Below are 23305 nucleotides of genomic sequence, written 5' to 3' on the forward strand. Positions count from 1 at the left end.
TCAGGAAAAACTCCACACTCGGGTTGTTTCTTTAAAGGCGGCATCCAGCGCCGAGATTCTGGGCGCCATCTAGCGGGCATAATTGACAGTGCCTGCAGCAGATACGTCTCTGCTAGGGCGGGATGACCGGACTATGTGGGCGAGGTCTTCAAACACATGCCTGTGCAGGGTGCATGGGTGAAAAAGGGTTCCGCGGGCTGCACGCGGGTCGGAGGAGGCGTAAGCAGCAATATTCCCTCCTCACCTGCAATCATCCACCAGCAGAGGGAGACAAACTGACCACGATAAAATAGGAGAAAATCTCCCTGAATGGCCGTGCCTGACAGAGGGGCGGTCGCTGGGTTTCATATCCACTGCAGAAATACGCCCCCTGCTGGCTGGTCTATTCACAGAGGGCAAAGTGGAACTGTGTAAGAACCTGTCTCAGCCGGTAACCTCACGAGTGCTAGTGTGCCGCTCTCCTCGGCCAGCTCGGCCACCTTCCCGTTACTGTGGAGGAGCTTTGACCCGCCTGTACTGCAGTCCAGCAACAGCATCTGAACCCCCCTCAGGTCAGACGTCTCTGTTAGAGCAGACAGGTTCTATTCTCAATAGCTGTTGTTCCTCCAGCAGAGGTCGCCAGAGTGACCGCTCAGGGGATTTGAGTATGTCCAAGTGTAGGCAGTGCAGAGAGGAATGAAACGTGACCGTGTTGTTTTGGTGTGTTTGTGTTTCAGGACGTCGTGACCGTTGAGAAAAAGGATCCGAACGAGCTGGTCGGTGAGTAACGGAGTAATTACTCGCCTTCATATGAACCACATTTCCAAAAGAGTCGGGACGTTTGGTATAATGAGTAAAAAGAACACAGTGGGATTTGTTCAGTCTGTTGAATTTTTATAGTTTGTAAATATAAACAGATGTAGAATTTGATTCCTGAAAAACACTCCAGAAAGAGTCGGGACAGGGGCGTGTTCCCCCCTGTGTTCCCCCCCTGTGTTCCACCAGCGTGTTCCACCAGCATTCCTGTTAATGAGATGGGAACAGAGGACACTAATTGAGTTTGCTTAATGGGCGTGGTCACCGTAATTAAAGCTGGGCGTCCTCTCATTGAGTTGCTGCATCAGCGCCTCCTGCTGGCTGCTTGAGGTATCGGTAGGAGTGGTGTAGGAGTACAGAGAGTGTAGTGTGTTCCTCTGTACATGTTACAGCTCTCTGTAGTGCATGCTTGCCTACTGTGGCCCCAAACCCCACCCACCCCACCCTAAACTCCAAACCCCCCCACCCACCTTACCCTAAACTCCAAACCCCCCCACCCTAAACTCCAAACCCCCCCACCCTAAACTCCAAACCCCACCCACCCCACCCTAAACTCCAAACCCCCCCACCCTCACTCCAAACCCCACCCACCCCACCCTAAACTCCAAACCCCCCCACCCTAAACTCCAAACCCCCCCACCCTCACTCCAAACCCCACCCACCCCACCCTAAACTCCAAACCCCACCCTAAACTCCAAACCCCCCCACCCTCACTCCAAACCCCACCCACCCCACCCTAAACTCCAAACCCCCCCACCCTCACTCCAAACCCCACCCACCCCACCCTAAACTCCAAACCCCACCCACCCTAAACTCCAAACCCCACCCACCCCACCCACAACTCCAAACCCCACCCACCCCACCCTAAACTCCAAACCCCCCCACCCTCACTCCAAACCCCACCCACCCCACCCTAAACTCCAAATCCCGCTCACCCTCATCCCAAACCCCACCCTCTCCCAAACCCCACCCGCATCACCCCAAACCCCAAAACTCACCCTCCCCACCCTCACATCAAACCCCACCTGCCCATCCCTCACCCCAAACTCCAAACTCACCTGCCCCACCCTCACCAATCCGCCGTCCACAATGTGATTGGTGTTTCCTCCTGATCGCTCCAGCGCATCTACAATCTACAGCGCATCTGTTTCTGTCTCCTTCCACTTCTCTGTATAAGTTCTCTTTTTTTTCTTGGGGGGGGGTTAAGAGGGGTGTTGTCAGGGTGAAGGGTCAATGGGGGGGGGGGGGGGGGGGGGGGGTAATTTCTGGTCGCTCAGTACAAAGCCAGACTTGAGTACAGACGCCTCTTTTCTTCTGGTGTGGAGTGAAATGTCAGGCCGAGCTCTGAAGCTCTCACACACACTCTCACACACACTCTCTCAAACACACACACTCTCACAGCTCTCACAGCTCTCACACACACTCTCACACACACTCTCACAGCTTTGCTTTGTGCTCCGTGACAAAGACTCACAGATTTGGGGTGGGGGCGGGACGGGACAGGAGGGGGGGGGGGGGGGGGGGTCACGGGGAGCATCTCAACCCACCCACCCAGTCTGTCTGCACTGATGTGCTCACGTGCACTGGAGGAACAGACTCTTCTGGACCCTTGACGTTTGCACCACTCTTCTGCTTCTTTATACCCACTAGCAGTGGATTGCTGGTAATTTTACTTCCTGTAATCCTCCAGTGCTCCTTAAGGAGGCTCCATCAGACAGCACAGGTCTCCCTGTCGACTGCCCCCCAAATACATGCCCGGCCAGGTGGATAGCACCGCTGACTCCATCACTCGGCTCTTTAACTCAGATTTAACTCGCTCCTGTACTGGACGGTTTCATGCATTTTTACATTTTTGAGCACCATATTCCTGCACCCCCTCGCCCCATCTGAAAAAGCTTCCCACCAGATCGTGGAGCGTGTCTGTGCAAGCGTCTGTGAGGTCAGGGGTCGGACGAGAAGGTCTGACTCTCAATTCATCTCCCAGCTCATGCAGAAGGTCAAGGGTCAGAATGTGTGCCTTCACATTCATTTCCAAAGATTAAAGTATATCATTTATTTTAGCAGTAGGTGTGGCTTAAACACCTGAACTTGTAAGAGTCCTTCAGTTATAAGTGATGTGTAAGGTCTTCGACCAATCACATTCCTCTAGTCTAGACCTCAGTAGCCAATCACAGAGCTCTCAGACACGCCCAAACAGGGGTCCAAACGAGGGGCCCAAACAGACTCGGGTCCAGAGTAAAACCTGTGAGTGTGTAAACGCCCTGACAGGAATGTAGAGTGTCAAGATCGTTTGGACTTGTCCTGACTCTGCCATCAGCTACTGGGCAATAGTGTGTGTGTGTGTGTGTGTGTGTGTGTGTGTGTGTGTGTGTTTGTGTTGCTACTGTGTGTGTGTGTTTGTGTGTAGCCCTGAATGATTAATGTTTCCTGCAGTGATTCAGTTGTGTGTGTGGTGCACTGATAGTGTGTGTGTAGTTGTGTGTGTGTGTTGAAATAATACAGTGTGTGTGTAGTTGTGTGTGTGGTGCACTGATAGTGTGTGTAGTGTGTGTGTGTGTGTGTGTGTAGTTGTGTGTGTGGTGCACCGATAGTGTGTGGTGCACCGATAGTGTGTGTAGTTGTGTGTGTGTAGTTGTGTGTGTGTTGCAATGATACACTGATACAGTGTGTGTGTGTGTGTGTGTGTGTGTGGTGCACTGATAGTGTGTGTAGTGTGTGTGTGTGTGTGTAGTTGTGTGTGTGGTGCACCGATAGTGTGTGTAGTTGTGTGTGTGTAGTTGTGTGTGTGTGTGTCTGTAAACAGAGCCCTGAATGATTCATGTTTCCTGCAGTGATTCAGTTGTGTGTGTGTGTGTGTGTGTGTGTGTGTGTTGCTACTGTGTGTGTGTGTGTGTGTGTGTGTGTGTGTGTGTGTGTGTACGTGGTACTTTGAAACAAAGCGTGTGTGAACGGGGCGCGGAATGATTCACACCATCCAGACTGTATAATGGCTCACCAGTATATCACCAGTAATGCTCACCAGTGTAAACATGGCAGACTCCCCTCCTAAACCATCACCTCACATCCACTCGAACCTGAGCTCACCTCACACACCTTCAATCACAGATCAAAGTCCTGGAGCTTCTACTCAGAGCTTCAGAGAGGAGAATCAATTCAGATCATTTCATCAGGCAGTGATTCAATCAGAAATGATTCAGATCATCTAAATGATTCATTTTACCTAAATTGATTCAGATAATCTAAATGATTCATTTACATTTTCAGCATTTAGCAGATGCTTTTATCCAAAGCGACTTACATTTGAGACTGTATACATTGCAATTGAGGGTTAAGGGCCTTGTCTAAGGGCCCAACAGCGGCAACCTAGCAGATGTGGGGCTAACCACTGAGCCACCTTTGCCATTCAGATTATCAGAAACGATTCAGGTCATCGAAATGATTCAGGATGTTTTAACATAATGAACTAATAATTATATTAATGTAAAGGGTTTGGCTGTATGGAAGAATTCTTTATATTTTATATTAAATTAATGTTGTGGTGTTGTTGACTCCGCCCACTATAGAAAGAGGTTCAGCATTTATCAGACTCTTTTATCCAGAGTGACTTACAGCACTGTGACAGTTACAGTCTAAGCAATTGAGGGTTGAGGGCCTTGCTCAAGGGCCCAAACAGTGCCAACCTGTCAGTGGTGGGGCTTGAACCAGTGACCTTTTGATTACTAGTTCAGTTCCTTAACCACTAGGGTAGAACTGTAACATGTATTTGTGTGTGTGTGAGAGAGAGAGAATGTGTGTGTGTGCATGTCTTTGTCTGAGTGTGTGTGTGTGTGTGTGTGTGTGTGTGTGTGTGTGTGTGTGTGTGTGTGTGTGTGTGTGTGTGTGTGATGTTTCCATCGCTGCAGGGCTGTAATTTCTTCTTCCCTTTGGATTTTTTTCTTTCTGTCCCGGGCAGACGGCCAGATCTAACTGCCACTCCCGACCCAACCCTGTGTGTGTGTGTGTGTGTGTGTGTGTGTGTGTGTGTGTGTGTGTGTGTGTGTGTGTGTGTGTTTGGCAGTGGAAGGTATTTTTCTCCTGCGTGTTTCTGTCTTGTTATTCTGGGCACGAGTGAAGAAAAGTAAAGAATGAGCTGGTGAAGAACACGAGCGATAAGATTCACTGTTTATATTTTATTTGTTTATTTTTACATATTTATTTATATTATCTTTATGATCTGATTCCAACTTTATTCACCTAAAACTTCAGAAACGAGCCTCACATTTCACCGTCTACAGTCCTTAAACATTAAAAGATTTAGAGAACTCACAGAATTATCAGTACCTATAGAGCAAACATGAAAACCAATATCTCTGTGACCCTCGACCCGTCCGACCTGCATCTGTGATGAACAGAACCACACAGACCCGTGAGCGCTTCAGAAAACCCTGATCAGTAAACACGGCTCATCACTACATCTACAAACACACGTCCACACGTCAAATATCAAACATTAATGTGCTCATGAGCTTTTTATATTTTCTTTATGCATTTTCTCCCTTTTAGCGCGTCCAATTGCCCGACTGCGTCACGCTTCCTCTCCACTAATGAGCTACCCCACGCCCCCTCCGACACGTGTGCAGCAGCCGTGTGCGTCTTATCACCTACACCAGACGAGTGCAGCGCAGCTCAGCGTTGTGTACGGAGAGACACACCCTGACGGCACTGTTTTCTCATCTCTGTGCAGGCGCCATCAATCAGCCAGTCATGAGAGAGAGACCCCATCCGGATTAGTCCCGCCCATATCTGAACCATTGGCCAATCGCTGTTCATGGGGCCACTCGGCTCTGGTTCCAGCGTGTGTATTTACCGCTGCGCCACCTGAGCGGCCACGATGATGGATTTCGACCTTGGCTTTTTATGCACAGGGATGTTGCTGAATTCTTCTAATCTTTTAATAATTTTGTGGACTGTATATGGTGAAGTGCAGAAATCCCACATGTGCAGTGTCACTTTATACTTAATCTGACCTTGTTTCAGCTGTTTCTGAAATGTCTTAGAGGCATAAAATGAGGAATTAGTTTGTATTAATACGATATATTAAAGTTCTGCTGTTTTATTTCACTGAATCCTCTGAATCTTTTAATAATATTATGGACTGTAGATGGTGAAATGTAGTGTGAAACGTGTGCAAGAATAGTTTGGAGTTTGGAAACTCAGTAAAGTTCATTTGTGCTTTTCAGTGAATTCTGTATTGACACATCTGCAATTTTACCTGCTGTCCCAATTCTATTTGGAATCAGGATTGTACAGAATCAATAATAATAAGAACAGGACATGTTATAGGAGCGGTTAGAACGTCAGTGTGTTTCTCTCTTGTGTTTCCAGCTCAGTTTTCGGAGAAGGTGAGGAACATGTGTCCTGAGGAGATCCGAATCCCTCCTGAACCTCCGGGCCGCTGCTCCACCCATCTACAGGTGTGTTTACCTGCTCACACACACACACACACACACGAATTATTAGAGCCTGCCAGGTAAATATCGTCACGGATACTTAATTCTAACGTCTGTAACGTTTACGACCCCAGTTAAAGCCCCGTGAACAACATAAGTACGACTGCAGTGATACCGGGGGGTCTCCTAACGTTCCAAATTGAAGGTGGGCCACTAGAGTCTCGTTGGCATGAACGTACTGGATATACTGGCTATTTTTTATGGTTGCTAGCTGGTAGAACTCCTCGTATTTCACTAAACAAACCATCATTCGGGTTCATGACGTTCTGTTTAGGTGGCGCAGGGGCACAGCTGCCGGTGTGGGTGCTGCACAACAATACAGGTCCCGCAATTCAGGGTTTGAGCCAAGCGTATGTCTTATTAAGAGTCAATAAATGCAAATAATAATAGAATTCACCCTCTACTGTGCATAATATTATTAAAAGATTTAAGAATGGGGATCAATCTAGTCCAGAAATGTGTGTGCTGTTCTATTATGGATATCAGCATGCAGGCTTGGTCATAGCGAAGTTTAGTGTCCATCCACTTATGCCATGGGGAGGTAACTACAGTACCTTGGAGGTGCAGGGTCAGAACCCCTGAGCCACAAACCTTCCTCGTGCCCAGATTGTCCTGAAAACCCTGATTTTAAGATGATTTTGGGTTCCTCCTGCTTGGGTCCCGCTCCTGTGTGATTTATCTTCTCTAAAGCCCCTGACCGGATCCTCCTCCTCCTCCTCCTCCTGCTCCAGAGGAGCTTCTGTTTCAGTTCATGGTCAAAACTCATAAAATCCGAGCGTCTATTGTTCACCGCTTGGCACGACGGTTATTATTCTGGGTTCTGCTGGGACCTCACGCCCACTTCCCATCCAGAACTCCAGGATCTTATTCACTGGGCTGAAGGGTTGAGGAATCGGCCGCACGAGATGAATCCACCCGCCAGAGCTAGCACAACATCTCTTATTCTAGAGTGGATCAGTGGATCAGATCCAGGCAGTGTGGGATGTTTCGGGTCGTTAAGGTCCAAGTCCTTGTTGATGGTGGAGATCCACTACATTGTAAATTGGGGGTCGTTATAGACCCGGGCGTGTCTCTCTGACCTCTGTCCTCTCAGTTCAGAGTGCAGCAGGTGAATTTAGTTAGGTCACATTAAGGATCGTTAAATGTTAACGGGACGCACCTGAGCACCATTTGAGGGCCACACTGAGGGGCGTGAATACTTTCTGTGAATACTCTGGAATAAGGACAAGGCTTTTGAAGCTTTCCAGAACATTCTGTTGTCCCGTTGCACTTCCTCTCTCGATGGTTCTGACGTTCTCGCTCTGTACTGAAGCTGTCGGGACAGGAGTGTTAGGTGTGTGTGTGTGTGTGTGTGTGTGTGTGTGTGTGTGTGTGTTAGGTGTGTGTGTGTGTGTATGACTGCGTGTTTAGGGTGTGGTTGATAGCTCAGCACATGACGCTGTTCATACACTCTGTTCTGATGGTGTGTGATTAACATCCTGCCCTGCAGCTGCATGTTTCATCTGCACCAACATGAAGCTCCACGTTCCTTCATCCTCACACAGAGAAATAATTACACACACACACACACACACACACACACACACACACACACATACACATACATTACACAAGAGAACACCGGGGTGGGTGTGTGTGTGGGGTGGGTGTGTGTGTGTGGGGTGAGTGAGTTGGTGAATAAGTTAGTAAGTTGGGTGAGTGAATGATTGAGATGGTGTGTAAGGTGATTGAGTGGGGAGGAGGGGGAACTGAGTGGATGATTGAGTGGGAATGTTTTGGACTCTGGTTGTTAGAAATGACTCTCGGGTTCTAAAATCACACACAGGTGTAACTCAGAGTCCAGAACCTTCATCACCGCTGCACAGGAACCGACCCAATCCCCCCCCCCCACACACACACACACCCACCGCAACCAAAACACCTCCACCTGAACCCACACTCGGATCAGGTCCGGCCCTGACACACGTCCGTTAGTCCTACAGCCGGGTTCCTTTGGGAAAGCACAGAATTACGAGTACGTCTGTGGGGATTCGCTCCCGTTCTGTCAGTAAGATGGTGGATGGTAATGCTAGATGTGAAGGCTCAGCTCTCACTGTGATGAATGAGATGAATTGGAGTGTTGATGGAGAGCTTGGTCGTCTGCTCCTCTCAGAAGAGCAGAATATGAGTGGACCGGACCCCGGGGAGTGGGAGGCCGGGGGAGTGGGAGGCCGGTGGAGTGTTCCGTGTTCCGTTTGTAAGTGATGCTGTGATGTTCCTCCCAGGAGAAGATCTACAAACTGTACGAGAGGAAGTTAAAGGGCGACTTCGACACCAACAGCCACATCCAGAAGAAGAAAGAGTTCAGGAACCCCAGGTACCAGTTACAGTCCTAATGGACCCCAGTATCAGCTCCCAGTATCAGCTCCCAGTAACTCCTCATTATTAATCAGTGTGTGTGTGTGTGTGTGTGTGTGTGTGTGTTCACAGCATCTATGAGAAGCTCATCCAGTTCTGTGGAATCGATGAACTGGGAACCAATTACCCTAAAGTGAGACTCCGCCCCCTTTTATCCCTCTGCATGCCAAACCAGATAATAATCGGGCGTCCACATACTTTCGGACACCCCATTCTAAAACCATGTTCCCTCTTGTTATGCCCTGCCTTGCAGTCAGCGTTCTAATTCGTCCCAAAGCTGTTGAGGCTGCATGCTGTGTGTGTGCTGCAGCAGGAGCTGGCCTTCCCCAAACTGTCGCTTCGCATCATTTATTTGTGGGCGTGGCTGGAACACCTGAACCCGGTGAACTGAAGCACTGCTTGCAGCCCAATAAGAAGTCATAACGAGGAATCATTTGTAAATGACTCATGAGTTATAATGAGGAATCGTTTGGAAATGACTCGTGAGTTATAATGAGGAGTCATTTGTAAATTATTTATATTGAGGAATCATTTGCAAATGACTCATGAGTTAAAATGAGGAATCATTTGTCAGAACTGTTTAGAGGAGACGCTTTTATATCTGTGTGACTGAATGCAGTGCAAGCAAATGAGGGTCAGGGGCCTCGCTCAAACTTGAACCAGCAACCTTCTGATTACTAGGACCACTACCCTAATCACTGAACTAGGCAGAGTTCAGTAGACTCATCATTTAAAGCTTCAGTTCTGTGGGAGGTGATGGGTGTGGGGTGTGTGGCAGCCTCGTGAAGGCGGGTTCGGACTGGTTTTACGTGTTAAAGAGCTTGTGGTGTGATGCAGCGTGAGCTAACCGGAGCTTTTAATGATTTCTGTACTGTAGGACATGTTCGACCCTCACGGCTGGGCCGAGGATTCGTATTACGAGGGTTTAGGTGAGTTCAGAGCGATTCACTCACTCATCGATGGTTCTAAATTAAATAAAAATCCTTCATGTGTGTTCGTGTGAATTCTTTGTGCAGCCAAAGCTCAGAAGATCGAGATGGAAAAGCTGGAAAAGGCCAAAAAAGAACGGACCAAGGTCAGAACCCTGAGGCACTCCTCAGCTCGTCTCATTCACACCATCTAAAGTCTTTCTGTTGTTTTAACGTCCTCGTCTGATTCCTCGCAGATCGAGTTCGTCACGGGAACCAAGAAGGGAACCAGTACCAACTCTGCTGCGGTGACCGCCAACACCACCACCACGTCAGCCGGTACGGTCACACACACACACACACACACACACACGTTACACTTCATACTGTCTGCACAGAACCTGAACCTCAACCCTACCCAACACATTCTGGGATGAATTGGAATGTCTAACTGAAGAACTATGAGCCCGGCCCTTTTGCTAATGCCTGACCGCACACATGTTCCCACAGTCCCACTCCGAAATCTAAACACATCTTCATAATAGTAATAGTAACAATGCTCAGGTGTCCACATACTTTTGGATGTATATTCCGCTACCCAAACACACCAGAGCCACAGAAGCTTTCCACTGGAGTCTGGAACATGACTGTGAGGATTGGTTTCTGTTCACAGCATCGGCGAGACTCCAGTGAGCGTCTTTCTGTCGCTCCAGGGTCCAGTGTGGTGCTTTATATCACTCCACATCAGGCTCATCTCAGGCTTGTGTGCAGCTACTCGACCCTGAACACTCCACCCATGAAGCCCCTAATTAACAGTAATGTTGCTGGATGCAGTTTGGAACCTGGTAGTGTGTGTGTGTGTGTGTGTGTGTGTGTGTGTGTGTGTGTGTGTGTGTGTGTGATCAGCAGACGCTCAGAAGAGGAAGAGTAAATGGGATTCGGCGGTGCCGGTGACCCTGGCCCAGCCCGTTCTCCTCACCACCACCGCCACCCTCCCCGGGGTGGTATCGGTCACCACCACGGCCAGCGGCACCAAGACCACGGTCATCTCCGCCGTGGGGACCATCCTGAAAAAAGCCAAGCAGTGACGCCGTTCGCCGGTACACCTGGGAGCCAGGTGACAGGAAGTGACATCACGTTGGGACTTTCGGTGTTCACTTATGACTAGAGACTCATTTTGGGGGGGGGAAGGGGGGCATCGAGTGCTCCACATCTGCACCACATCTGCCCCCGACCCGCCGCTGAGAGAAATCGGGATTGATTTTAAGATTACGAACGTGTCTGTGCAGTAAGTTTATGGACGCGTCGCGGCTCGTTTCACATTTTCTTAGTTTTATGATGTCATCATTGGACGTACAACTGAACATGGGGTGCACAAACTTATCAGTGAGACCGCACAGGTCGGATGTGATCGGTTGGCGTGAATCGAGGGATGAAGCGAATCCCGACGGTGCAGGATGAGTGAATCACTGCTGAAGTTACGATGTTTATAACAGAAATAAAGGTTTTATATCGGTGATGAAGCGCCGCCGTGTCCGAGTCTGTCTGTGTACAATAGAGAGGGATGTGAAAAAGTAAGTGCACCCCTCGTTCAACTCATGCACCAATTAACAACGACTGTAATGAATCAAATCTGGACCGACGTGGTCTGAGCATGTGCAGCGGAGGGGTGAGAGGTCTGTGTGTGTGTGTGTGTGGGGGGGGGGGGGGGGGGGGTTCACATGGATCCAGTTTTGGTTCCATCCTTGTTATTTATCGCTTTTATCCAAAGTGACTTACAGCACTGTGACAGTGTACAGTGTAAGCAATTGAGGGTTAAGGGCCTCGCTCAAGGGCCCAACAGTGGCAACCTGGCAGTGGTGGGGCTTGAACCAGCAATATTCTGATTACTAGTCCAGTACTTTAAGCACTAAGCTGCAGCTGCACATAAACACACAGATTTCTCCAGATTCTCTGAATCTTTTAATGATGTTATGTACTGTAGATGTCAGTGTTTCAATTTGTATTGAACTTGGACCATCCGTGCTCGTAAATGAGCGAGGATCTGAGCAGGGTGAGACGGCGCCCCCTAACAAAATGTCTCGGAGACCCGAAGGTGCTTCTCTGTGGTGGTTCTTCACCTGGTTTCTTAACGAGACCCGAGTTCAAGGCTCAGTGGTGACACGCCTGGAACAGCAGCAATATCAGCAGGAGTGGTGGAGGAGTACAGAGAGTGTAGTGTGTTCCTCTTTGGAAGAATCCAGAACTGTCTGGTGGAAAATCAAAGGTGCTTCTTCCAAAAGCATCTTCTCTGAGGATGGGGGATGGGGTGTAAATGCCCATCAGTCAGTCAATGAACCAGATTTAATCGATTATTGGGTTCCATTGACCTCCAGTTCTGATCTCCAGTTCTCTGGAGCCTCCAGTTCTGAAGTTTGGGTTGAGGGGTGTGGTTACATGTGCACATGGGTGATATAGGTGTTGCGTAACCTTTTATCCATAATAAATGAAATGATTTAGTAAAAACTCTGGTTTGTGGTTTCTTCTGGTCTCCTGTTACATGTTAAATGAGGATCTGAATCCATTCAGTGGTAACAGATGCAAAATAAAAAATAAAACAGTGTTATTTTGGTGTAAACCGAAGCCAGACGGCGGGTTTGAGAAGACAATCCGAGCGGCGTTAGGTCCGATGGTTCCTGCTCCGACTGGCCACGTCCTGGGAGAGCCGAACAAAAGTCTGGAGTGGACGCGGCATTAATATGCTAATGTGCTTGTGAAGAGGTGCTGCTGAATAAAAGGGCCGCCGGAGGGGAAGTCCGGGGGTTTCGGTCCCGTCCCCGTTGGAGAGAAACACTTCAGCTCCAGATTCAGATTCCCCCCGAACTGTGGAGCGTGGAGGCTGAAGCATGAGCAGAATTACGGGACGCCGGCCGGATTAGAGGAGCGACGAGAGCAGAGTTCAAACCTCCTTCATTTCATGTGAGTTTGAGTTTCTGATCCTCGTGTGAGTTTGTTCAGGTTTGTTCGGACGGCAGTTTATCATCGGGAGTCTCAGAATTTTCTTTGCTTTTTATTTTCACGCTTGTGCAAAATTGCAGATTTTACAACCGAATATTCAAACAAATAATAATAAAAATTACAAATATTTTTTAAAATACATTAAATTAATAGAATTTTCTGGAGGATTCCGGACTCTGTGGTTCTACATGTGACACAAGCGTCTGTTTTTAAACTCGGCGCTGTCTGAAGGGTTACAGGTTACAGGGATTCAGGTTTGGTTTTCATTCTTGTTCTTTCCACACACACACACACACACACACACACACATTTCTCCAGGTTCTCTGCATCTTTTAATAATATTATGGACTGCAGATGGTGAAATCCATAAATTCATGCTCGAGACTTCTGCTTAAAGCTGCAGTGTGTAACTCTTCATGTTGGCGTTTTAAAGAGACTCATTGTTTGGCGTCGCAGTGAGACAGACGCAGTGAGACAGGATGTTTTTGTGCTGCTGAAGTCTACATGGAAATTTAAAAATGTTCTACTGACCGGACTCTGTGGTTCTATTAATGACACGAGTTTTTTTCCAAATTCTCTGAATTTTTTTACAATATTATGGACTGTAGATGGTGAACTCCATAAATTCATGTTGACCTTAAAAAAATAAGATCGTAAACACATGGTCTGTTTCAGATTGAGCTCTTTATTATTATTATTTTACTGCGTCCCTGGTGTTTATTTTTGGAATCTGGTGCAGGCGTCCAATCAGGATTTGGCGTTGCTGTTTTTAAGAGTGTTTTTATGAACGACTGCTTTTCTCTTTTATTTGGGTTAAAGCTGCAGTATAAAGCGTTTTTGGTGAAATCCATAAATTCATGCTCAAGACATGTCGATGTTTTAAAGAGACTCATTGTTTGGCGTCGCTGTGAGACGGGCGCAGTGAGACAGACGCAGTGAGACAGGATGTTTTTGTGCTGCTGAAGTCCACATGGAAAACCTTCAAATAGAAAAATGTAAAAATGTTCTACTGACCAGAATCTTCTGGAGGATTTCAGACTCTGTGGTTCTATTAGTGACACCAGTGTCTGTTTTTAATGCAGCTTGTCTGTTTTTCTCCAGATTCTCTGAATCTTTTAACAATATTATGGACTGTAGATGGTAAAAAACCTTAATTCGCAGTCCAACAGCCAAGACTTCCATAAACACACGGCCTGTTTCAGATTGAGCTCTTTTTTTATTATTATTATTATTATTATTATTATTTAACTGCTCCTGGTGTTTATTTTTGGAATCTGTTGCAGGCGTCCAATCAGGATTTGGCGTTTATTTTGGTAAACTTCTCCCCCGCTGTTTTTAATAAAGAGTGTTTTTATGAACGACTGCTTCTCTCTTTTATTTGGGTTAAAGCTGCAGTACGAAGCGTTTTTTATTGAGTGAGTGGTGGTGTGGTTGGGACGCCTCAAATAGAGCTCCAGTTTTTTGTGATTTATTCCTAAATTCCATTTAAAGCTGCAGTGTGTAACTCTTTATGTTGGCGTTTTAAAGAGACTCATTGTTTGGCGTCGCTGTGAGACGGGCGCAGTGAGACAGACGCAGTGAGACAGGATGTTTTTGTGCTGCTGAAGTCCACATGGAAAACCTTCAAATAGAAAAATGTAAAAATGTTCTACTGACCAGAATCTTCTGGAGGATTTTAGACTCTGTGGTTCTATTAGTGACACCAGTGTCTGTTTTTTTCCAGGTTCTCTGAATCTTTTAACAATATTATGGACTGTAGATGGTGAAATCCATACATTCATGTTGAACTTCAGTGGTCCATCAGTGTTGATAAACAGCCAGGACTTCAGTCTTAATGAGTGATCGATCATTTACTCAAACACTTCCTCCAGAGTTCGTTCACTCGTGTACTCTCCTCATACACACCCTGTTTCTCTCAGGTCAGGTTACCATGGTTTTACCAGACGTGTGTGTGTGTGTGTGTACACACTGTACCGTGTGTGTGTGTGTGTGTGTGTGTGTGTGCTACACCTGGTCCTCAGGTGTGATTCCTCTCAGCTGAATCACACTTGGCTGCTACAGTTGGTGTAAAATCGTTTGCTGCGCCACAGAAGATCCTCTCTGCGTGAAGGCATCTAGACACGGTTCCTCTCAGGGTTCTTCAGTTTGGACTGAAGAACCCTGAGAGGAACCGTGTGTAGATGCCTTCACGCAGCTGCTGTGTCTGCTGCAACCAAATCTCCACATACTTGTTCTCCACGGTAATCTAGAGACGGGTTCCTTCAGGTTCCTTCGGGTTCCTCTGCCTCGTGGTCCGTCAGAACGTCCTGCCCCGAGGTCAGCATACACAGCGCTGTTGTTGCGTCAACACCATTTATGGTGCAGTGACAAAGTCATCATGTAGTACAAGGTCAAATGTTCATCTCCGCACCCTCATGCTACCACCACTGCGCTTCACTGTTCTGATCAAATGCTGAACTGGCTTTTCACCTGACGTCCATAAAGTTCTGATTTTTGGTTTGATGGAACGATACCAAATTCCAAACAGTTTAGGGATGGTCCTGATTTGTGACGTTCTTGAGGTGCATGTTGTAGGATCAGCGGTGGAGAACTGAACTGGTTCAGAACCGGTTCTGCATGTTCTGAGTGATGATTTTTTTATAGCCTCCAGGCAGAACTTTCACCCGCCACGCCCGTCTTCATTTACAGCCCTGTGTTTAAACGTCTACGACTCTGCACTTCCGTCCATAACTACTGGAACCCCTGCATCTAAAGCTTTCCACAATAAAGCCTCCTGGTGACCGTGTGGACCGTGTTCAGGCTTCTCAACTCTCGTCCATTCTTCTGGTTGTCCTCTTCCTCTTTTACCTTCAGCTCTTCCAAGTTCTTCTCAATGTGGTCCACGATAGTCGAGCTTGAGTTTGCTTCTCTGGGCTTGGTTTGATTTGGTCCAGGATCTTCGCCGTCCAAGCTTCTCTCAAAAGTCTTCGTAGTTCGTTCATAAAGGACCACAGAGAAGATCATGGTCTGAAGATCTTCTCCAGTTCCTTTGTTCTTCTTCTGTTGAGGTTCAGCCTTTCAGTGGTGACGTTTGTGGTCCAGATCTCTCCAGATCTTCCAGGGTTCCAGGTCCTCTCTGCTCCTCAGCTCGTTCTTTGGGTAGACGTGGAGGAAGCGTGATCTGTCAGGACGATGATCCAAAACGTACGTCCAGGACGTCCTTCCTGCTGGAAGGTCCTGCTCCACGATGCCTTGCACTCTGACCGGTCTCCCTCATCACACACCCTCCACCATACTTCACAGTGGACGTCGGGTTCTTCCGTTGTCGTCATGTGGTGGTTTTGGAGACTCGGTGGGAGTAGTTTTGCCTCTCTTACCGTCCTCCTCACCATTCAGGCTGGCAAACAAAGCCAGGTTCTCATCCAGGCGAGTCTGTCAGTTTCAGGTGAGTGTCAGTTTGTTGAACGTTGCTCGTGAAGGTCAGCTCTCTGTTTTCTTTTCTACATTGAGGAACATCTAAGAGAGTTTGACCTCTGTGTCACCTTGTGTTTATACCCCAGCGAATCAAAAGTTTATGGACACTCAAATAATTATAAACATAAAGAATTGCTTCTGACTCTTGTTCTCCTCTGGCCTCGCCTCGCCGCTGCATTCTCTCGCTTCTCTTGTCCGTGCAGGTGAGTGTGTGTGCAGGAATGTGTGTGTGTGTGTGTTGGGGAAGGGGAGGGGGGAGTGTGTGTGTGTGTGTGTTAGGAAGGGAGTCGCCCTGTGCCCACCTGAGTGCCGGGCTCCTGGAGGAGGAGTTTAAAGCCACACACACACTCTTATACACTCCTGCAGTTCCTCTCTGCTGCTCACACTCGGTACACACACTCTCTCGGTCACACACACACCAAACTTTGTGGATCTGTCAGGACGTTTTGATTCGTGTTCTCCTGTGGACGTGAGCAGGACCTGAAGGAAAGCATTTTACTGCACCGTGTGTGTGTGTGTGTGTGTGTGTGTGTGTGTGTGTGTGAGAAGATTTGGACTTTGAGATCTGGACTGAGACCCAACATGAGGTAAAACTTCTTTTAAACACACACACACACACACACACACACACTTTCTCTCTAGTACAATAGTATCTCAGACTTTCCTCCTCAGTTCACACACACACACACACACACACACTAAAGCTGTGTGTTCATTGTGTCCGTTGCTTTGATCTCACACACTTTCCCCTGAACCGAAGACACACACTTGTTGTGCACATGTCGGGTTTTACACACAGGGTATGTGAAACACACACACACACACACACACACACACACACCTTGTGATACACACTCTTGTGTACTGTGTGTAGCTGGAGGGTGCATATTTGTGGTTCAGCACATTTTGGGTGTGTGTTGCTTTTATCTCGCACTGTCACCTCCCGGAACCTTTCATTAACACACGCACACACACACACACACACACACACACACACACACACACACAGTGGTTCTTCACCTGAGGAACCTCGGGTACAGCTGAAGTTTAGTGTTCCATATGAAATGTGTACTACACACACACACACACTCCGTAATAAACACTCATTAGTGTGTTGTGTAGCTGCAGGGTGTGTGTTTGTGGAAGTTTTCGGGTCTGCGGTTCTTCACATGAGGAACCTTGGTGACCCCTGATGAAGGTACAGACTCATCTAAGTGTTCGTAAAGAATGTGGACGACACAACCACAAGACTCCTGAAACACACACACTGTAATAAACACTCATGAGTTGTGAGTAGTGTAGCTCCAGGGTGTGTGTTTGTGGTGAATTTTGGGTCCGTGGTTCTTCACCTGAGTTCTTCACCTGAGGAACCTCGGTGACCCCTGATGAGGGTACGTCTGAAGCTTAGTGTTCCTATATAATGTGTACTGCGCACACACACACACACACACACACACACACACACACACACACTGTAATAAACACTTGTGTAGTGTAGCTGTGTTGTGTAGCTGCAGAGTGTGTTTATGGTGACAGGTTTCAGGTGGCTGGTTCTTCACCTGAGGAACCTCGGTGACCCCTGATACGTGAAGGTTTCAGCCATGTGAGGTTCTGCTGCTCCTGTTGTTCCCTGTTATAACAGGACACCACCGTAATCCAAAAGTATGTGGACGCCTTTATATCAGACGTATGGACTGTTCCAACAGATTAGAGTTGGTAGGTGTGGTGTGGACGATCTCCATAGACCAGCCCTGACTGAAACCCCTCTGACCACCTTTGGGGTGAATTAGGGTGTCAGTCTGGCGCCTGACCTCACAAATGCTCTTTTGATTGGATGGGCACAACTTCTCAGAGACACACTTCTTCACATCTTCTAGATCTTCTAGAGCCGAGTTCTAAATGAATCGGAAGTCATTTTGGTGCATAACTGCTTAACTGGATAGTGTGTGTGTGAGTGTGTGAGTTATACACCAAGAAAACGTTACAGGCCTGAATGCCAGACCCCCGGTGGGTTTGTAATGCAGGTTCTGGGTCTCTCAGTAACTCACACTTATCACCAGTGTAATATAATGAAACGTTTCTTTTATTGTGGGAGTGGTCTCTTTCTGGATGGCAGTACCCCTATCGGCAGGGCATGAGGGCGCACTCGTGCCAGTCAGGTGTCTGATTATTCTGAGCGCATAAACAATCAGCAGTAATCTAATGGCTGTGGTTTCTTATCCCAACCTGCTGTGGGTAAACACTTCAGGCTGCTGCTGGTGTTGGAGCTGGTGTTTTAACTGGTGTTGAAGCTGATGATGGTGTTTTAACTGGTGTTGGTGTTTTAACTGGTGCTGGTGTTTTAACTGGTGTTGAAGATGGTGTGAGGAATGTTTCTGGCACACAGTGAGCCCTCCAACACCACTCCAGCATGTTCCCGCCTGTTTAAGTGTTGTTGATAAAAGCATCTAGGTGTTGTAACACTGAGCTGTGGTATTGTAACTGTGAGCCCTTGGTGTTGTAACTGGAAGCTCTGGTATTGATAGTGAAAGCTTTGACGTTAATAGTAAAAGTTTTGATGTTGTAACTCTGAGTCTTGGTATTAATGCTGGGAACCGGTATTGATACTGGAAGCTCTGGTATTGATACTGAAAGTGTTAGTACTGATACTGGAAGCTCTGGTATTGATACTGAAAGTGTTAGTATTAATGCTGGGAACCGGTATTGATACTGGAAGTGTTGGTATTGTAACTATGAGCTTTGGTATTGTTACTGGCAGCTTTGGTGTTGATGCTGGAGGCTTTGTTAGTGATACTGGAAGCTTTTAGGTATTGTAACTCTAAGCTGTGGAGTTGATTCTGGAAATGTTAGTATTGATACTGGAAGCTCTGGTATTGATTCTGGGAGTATGATTATTGATACTGGAAGCTCTGATATTGTTAGTGGAAGCTTTAATGTTTATACTAAAAGCTGTAGTACTGTGACTGGAAGTTTTGGTATTGATACTGGAAGTTTTGGTATTGATACTGGAAGCTCTGGTATTGATATTGAAAGTGTTAGTATTGATACTGAAAGCTCTGGTATTGATACTGAACTGGTATTGATACTGGAAGCTCTGGTATTGATACTGGAAGCTCTGGTGTTGATACTGAACTGGTATTGATACTGGAAGCTCTGGTATTGATACTGGAAGCTCTGGTATTGATACTGGAAGTGTTAGTATTGATACTGGAAGCTCTGGTATTGATACTGGAAGTGTTAGTATTGATACTGGAAGCTCTGGTATTGATACTGGACTGGTATTGATACTGGAAGCTCTGGTATTGATACTGGACTGGTATTGATACTGGAATCTCTGGTATTGATAATGGAAGCTCTGGTATTGATACTGGAAGCTCTGGTATTGATACTGGACTGGTATTGATACTGGAAGCTCTGGTATTGATACTGGAAGCTCTGGTATTGATACTGGAAGTGTTAGTATTGATACTGGAAGCTCTGGTATTGATACTGGAAGTGTTAGTATTGATACTGGAAGCTCTGGTATTGATACTGAAAGTGTTAGTATTGATACTGGAAGCTCTGGTATTGATACTGGAAGTGTTAGTATTGTAACTATGAGCTTTGGTATTGTTACTGGCAGCTTTGGTGTTGATGCTGGAGGCTTTGTTAGTGATACTGGAAGCTTTTAGGTATTGTAACTAAGCTGTGGAGTTGATTCTGGGAGTATGATTATTGATACTGGAAGCTCTGGTATTGTTAGTGGAAGCTTTAATGTTTATACTAAAAGCTGTAGTACTGTGACTGGAAGTTTTGGTATTGATACTGGAAGATCTGGTATTGATACTGGACGTATTGATACTGGAAGTGTTAGTATTGATACTGGAAGCTCTGGTATTAATACTAGACTGGTATTGATACTGGAAGCTTTGATATTGATACTGGAATCTCTGGTATTGATAATGGAAGCTCTGGTATTGATACTGGACTGGTATTGATACTGGAAGCTCTGGTATTGATACTGGAAGTGTTAGTATTGATACTGGAAGCTCTGGTATTGATACTGGAAGTGTTAGTATTGATACTGGAAGCTCTGGTATTGATACTGGACTGGTATTGAGTATTTGTAGCTCAGTCGAGCTCCTGTGTGTTTAAATCTTTTTAACTCTGATTTGCTCCCACAAGGTCGTTCAGGTGTTTGAACTGTAGTGAAGCTGAAAAGCTAAAATAAACACCTGAACGATAAGCTAACGTGTTTAATCATGCTAAGTTGCTAACAGAGGGGCCCCTGAGCAAGGCCCCTAACCCTCAAGAGATTGAATTGGATTAACTAGTTCATAAAGAGGCCAAAAGTATCGGGACACCGACCGTGATCTTGTCAGATGTCCCATTCCAGAATCAGCATTTATACTGAACTGCTCCTCTTAGCCTTTGTACAAGACTTTGGAGTGTGTCTGTGGGAATTTGTGCCAATTCATTCAGGCACTGATGTTGGAGGAGAAGAGAAGGCCTGACTCACAGTCTGAGTGTAATTCATCCAGGGCTCTGTGTAATCTAACCGTGTCTTAGCGCCTGCTTTGTGCTAACATGTAGCTGTAATAATAACAGCATGTCATTTACTTTATATCATCTTAATCACCTCAGTGAGATCTTTAAGAGGGGCGTCCACATACTTCTGACCACACAGCGCTCATGTTCCTGCAGGTACAGACGTGTGATCCGTGTAAAGGTTCTGCCCGGGCGGAGTCAGGTCGCTGTAACTCGAGCAGCTCTTGGTTTGTTTGTAGAAGGTGGCGGTTCCTGTTTCCTCTGAAATGCTCCTCCAGAAGCTCAGTTCACCTCATCCAAACATGTGTTCACCACCCGGTCACTCCCTAAACTATTTAAAAATCATTAACTCACACCTCTGATACAGGAAAGTGTTCTGACCTTTAATTCAACACTCTGTAGGAGCAAAAACATCCAGCTGCAGGTATTTAATACGTCTCTATGAGCGTAACACACCTGGATTGAGGCAGTTTATACCATTTATCATGACAGGAATGGATTTTTCCCCTCCTCCCAGTCGTCATATCCAATTCCCAGATGGTATTTCCCCTCCACTCCTGACCGAGGAGGGTCGTGACTAACACACGGACCCTCCGACACCTGCACCGATCTCCATTATCCCCCGATCAGCCAGCAGAGGGAGTAATTGCAGCTGTTATGAGGAATCAGTATGGTACTCCCTCGTTGTCTGTGTGGGAGTCTGGACGGCCGGTAGCACTGTTGAGATCAGAACTCGGAACTGTCGTCTTCAGGTCTCTCCACAGATGTTGGAAAGGATTTAAGTCTGGGCTGCAATTCCTACCATGATGCTTCCACCACCACGTTTCACAGTAGGGATGGGATCAGCCAGGTGATCTGCAGTGCCTGTTTTCCACCAGACATGGTGCTCACTGTTCCACCCAAAGAGCTCCATTCCATCCCATCAGACCAGAGAATCTTCTCCCTCATGTTGCCCGGGCTGAACGTGGAGTCCTGTGGGCTCCTCACGCCCTGGTTTTTTGGAGCGGTGGTGGAATTCCTGAGACGTTCCTCACAGCTTCTGTGGTGTTTTTATGAGGCTGCACGTTTCTCACAGACACACTTCAAATATTCAGCTCTTAACAAAGCTATACCACACTGACAGACCTCACAAAGGATCCTCCTCTTTATCCTGGTACAGTCGTCTGGTTCTTACAGTGAGAGTAAAAACAGGGTTACATGAAAAGATCTGAATGGATGAATAAACTGATGAATATGGATAAGTGAATAGATGGATAAATGAATATGGACGAGTACATGAATAAATAATAGATGAATGGACAGACAGATAGATGAATAAATGAATGACTAAATGGATGGAGGGATGAATGGACAGGTATATGAGTAAATGATGAATAAATGAATGGACTGATGGATGAATGAATGAGTGATTGGATGATTGAATGAATGGATGAATGAGTAAATGAAAGGATGGATAAATTGAAGAATGGATAGGTGGATGTATGGATGAATGAATGGATGAATGAGTGAATGGATGAATGCAGTATTAGTTCAGTGTAAGTGGTTTCAACACTGGTGGGTTTGTATTATCTGGACACTGAGAGACAGAAGCATGTGCTGAAGGAATGGAAGGAATCCTCAGTTCTGACACTTCCATAAAATACGCCGAGGGGTGAGAGGTGGGCGCGGGGGGGCGGGGTAAGAGTTTCGGTTTGAGGGGGTGTCGGTCCTGCTTTGATCTTCTCACAAACCGAAAAAGAGAGAAAGAGAGAGAGGGTGAGGGAGAGACCAAAATATGAGAAAAATCTCAAACTTTACTATTATTTAGGGATTTATTCAGACTGCCGTGTTACTGCTGACTGTGGGGGGAGGAGTTTCACACTGGGGCCCCTGGCATGATGGGGCCCTTGGAAATAAGGCCCCTAAAATCTCTTTTGGGCTTCTTATGTTTAATCTTACTCAAACGTATTTCTATGGTTTATAACTAGTTCCAATACTTCATCAACCTCCATTATGGTTTTTTTGTATCAGGACACAGTGTTTCAGCCACACCCAACACTAACAGGTGTATCACATCAGCAACAGTTTGGGGAAGGCCCATGACCTTTCCAGTAAGCAAACTTTGAACTTTTTCAGATCAGTTTGTTCAAGTAACTCCAACCCTGCTACTTCCTGTCTGTGGGAATTTGTGCCGTTCAGTCAAAACATGACAGCGTTTGTAAGGCTGGGCACTGATGCTGATGTTCTGGTTCTTTCTAAAGCTAATGTTTATGCACAGTCATGCTGGAACAGGAAAGGACCTTCCCTAAACTGTTGCTGCGAAGTTGAAGGCATTTATAACACCTGTTAGAAACTAAAACACGAGTTTAGTAGTCAGAAGGGGCGTCCCAATACTTTTGACCATATGGTGTATCAAAGTTGATGAGTGTTTTGTGTTTGTGTTGCAGGTTGGCGATGGGAGGATGGGCGTGGCTTCTTCTTTTTACGTGTTTAGCCTGTTCTCTGATTGGCTGCAGTGCAGAAGGTGAGTGAACGGTTCCTCCACTGACAGGTGAGGTCAGAAGTTTAGAGACACCTGGTTGGAGAGCTGATTTTCACGTCCGGTCACCTTCTGTGACTGAATGATGCGTCACGAATCTCTGGTTACTGTTTTTTCCCCAGTTTAGTCATATCCAACTCCCCTCTTGCTTTCGGAATATGGCGGTGGGAGAGCTGGGTGCTTCTTATGCACCAGCCAGCGGAGAAGTTTTGTAGGGATTC

At 46.7% G+C, this 23305-nt stretch overlaps 2 protein-coding genes across 6 annotated transcripts in view; both read left to right on the forward strand.

The window, feature by feature from the left end:
• Nucleotides 1–11116, forward strand: part of sap30bp (SAP30 binding protein) — an 18615-nt gene extending 7499 nt beyond the window's left edge. The window contains exons 4-11 of the mRNA XM_062999567.1: nt 717–759; nt 6160–6248; nt 8549–8640; nt 8754–8814; nt 9559–9610; nt 9698–9756; nt 9847–9928; nt 10496–11116. Coding sequence (XP_062855637.1) covers nt 717–759; nt 6160–6248; nt 8549–8640; nt 8754–8814; nt 9559–9610; nt 9698–9756; nt 9847–9928; nt 10496–10677 — 660 coding nt within the window. The 3' untranslated portion in view covers nt 10678–11116. The remainder of the gene's footprint in view (nt 1–716; nt 760–6159; nt 6249–8548; nt 8641–8753; nt 8815–9558; nt 9611–9697; nt 9757–9846; nt 9929–10495) is intronic.
• A 1331-nt stretch (nt 11117–12447) lies between these two features.
• The window catches only part of itgb4 (integrin, beta 4), a 49625-nt gene continuing 38767 nt past the window's right edge, over nt 12448–23305 (forward strand). For 3 of the 5 annotated variants that reach the window (XM_062999434.1, XM_062999437.1, XM_062999438.1), the window contains exon 1: nt 22926–23069. In XM_062999434.1, coding sequence (XP_062855504.1) covers nt 22967–23069 — 103 coding nt within the window. In that variant the 5' untranslated portion in view covers nt 22926–22966. Of the gene's footprint in view, nt 12548–16482; nt 16627–22925; nt 23070–23305 lie in introns of those variants that run through there. The other 2 variants (XM_062999436.1, XM_062999435.1) reach the window with 2 other exon arrangements.

This window comes from Trichomycterus rosablanca, chromosome 7, assembly GCF_030014385.1.
Source record: "Trichomycterus rosablanca isolate fTriRos1 chromosome 7, fTriRos1.hap1, whole genome shotgun sequence".
In the NCBI taxonomy this organism is placed as follows: Eukaryota; Metazoa; Chordata; class Actinopteri; order Siluriformes; family Trichomycteridae; genus Trichomycterus; species Trichomycterus rosablanca.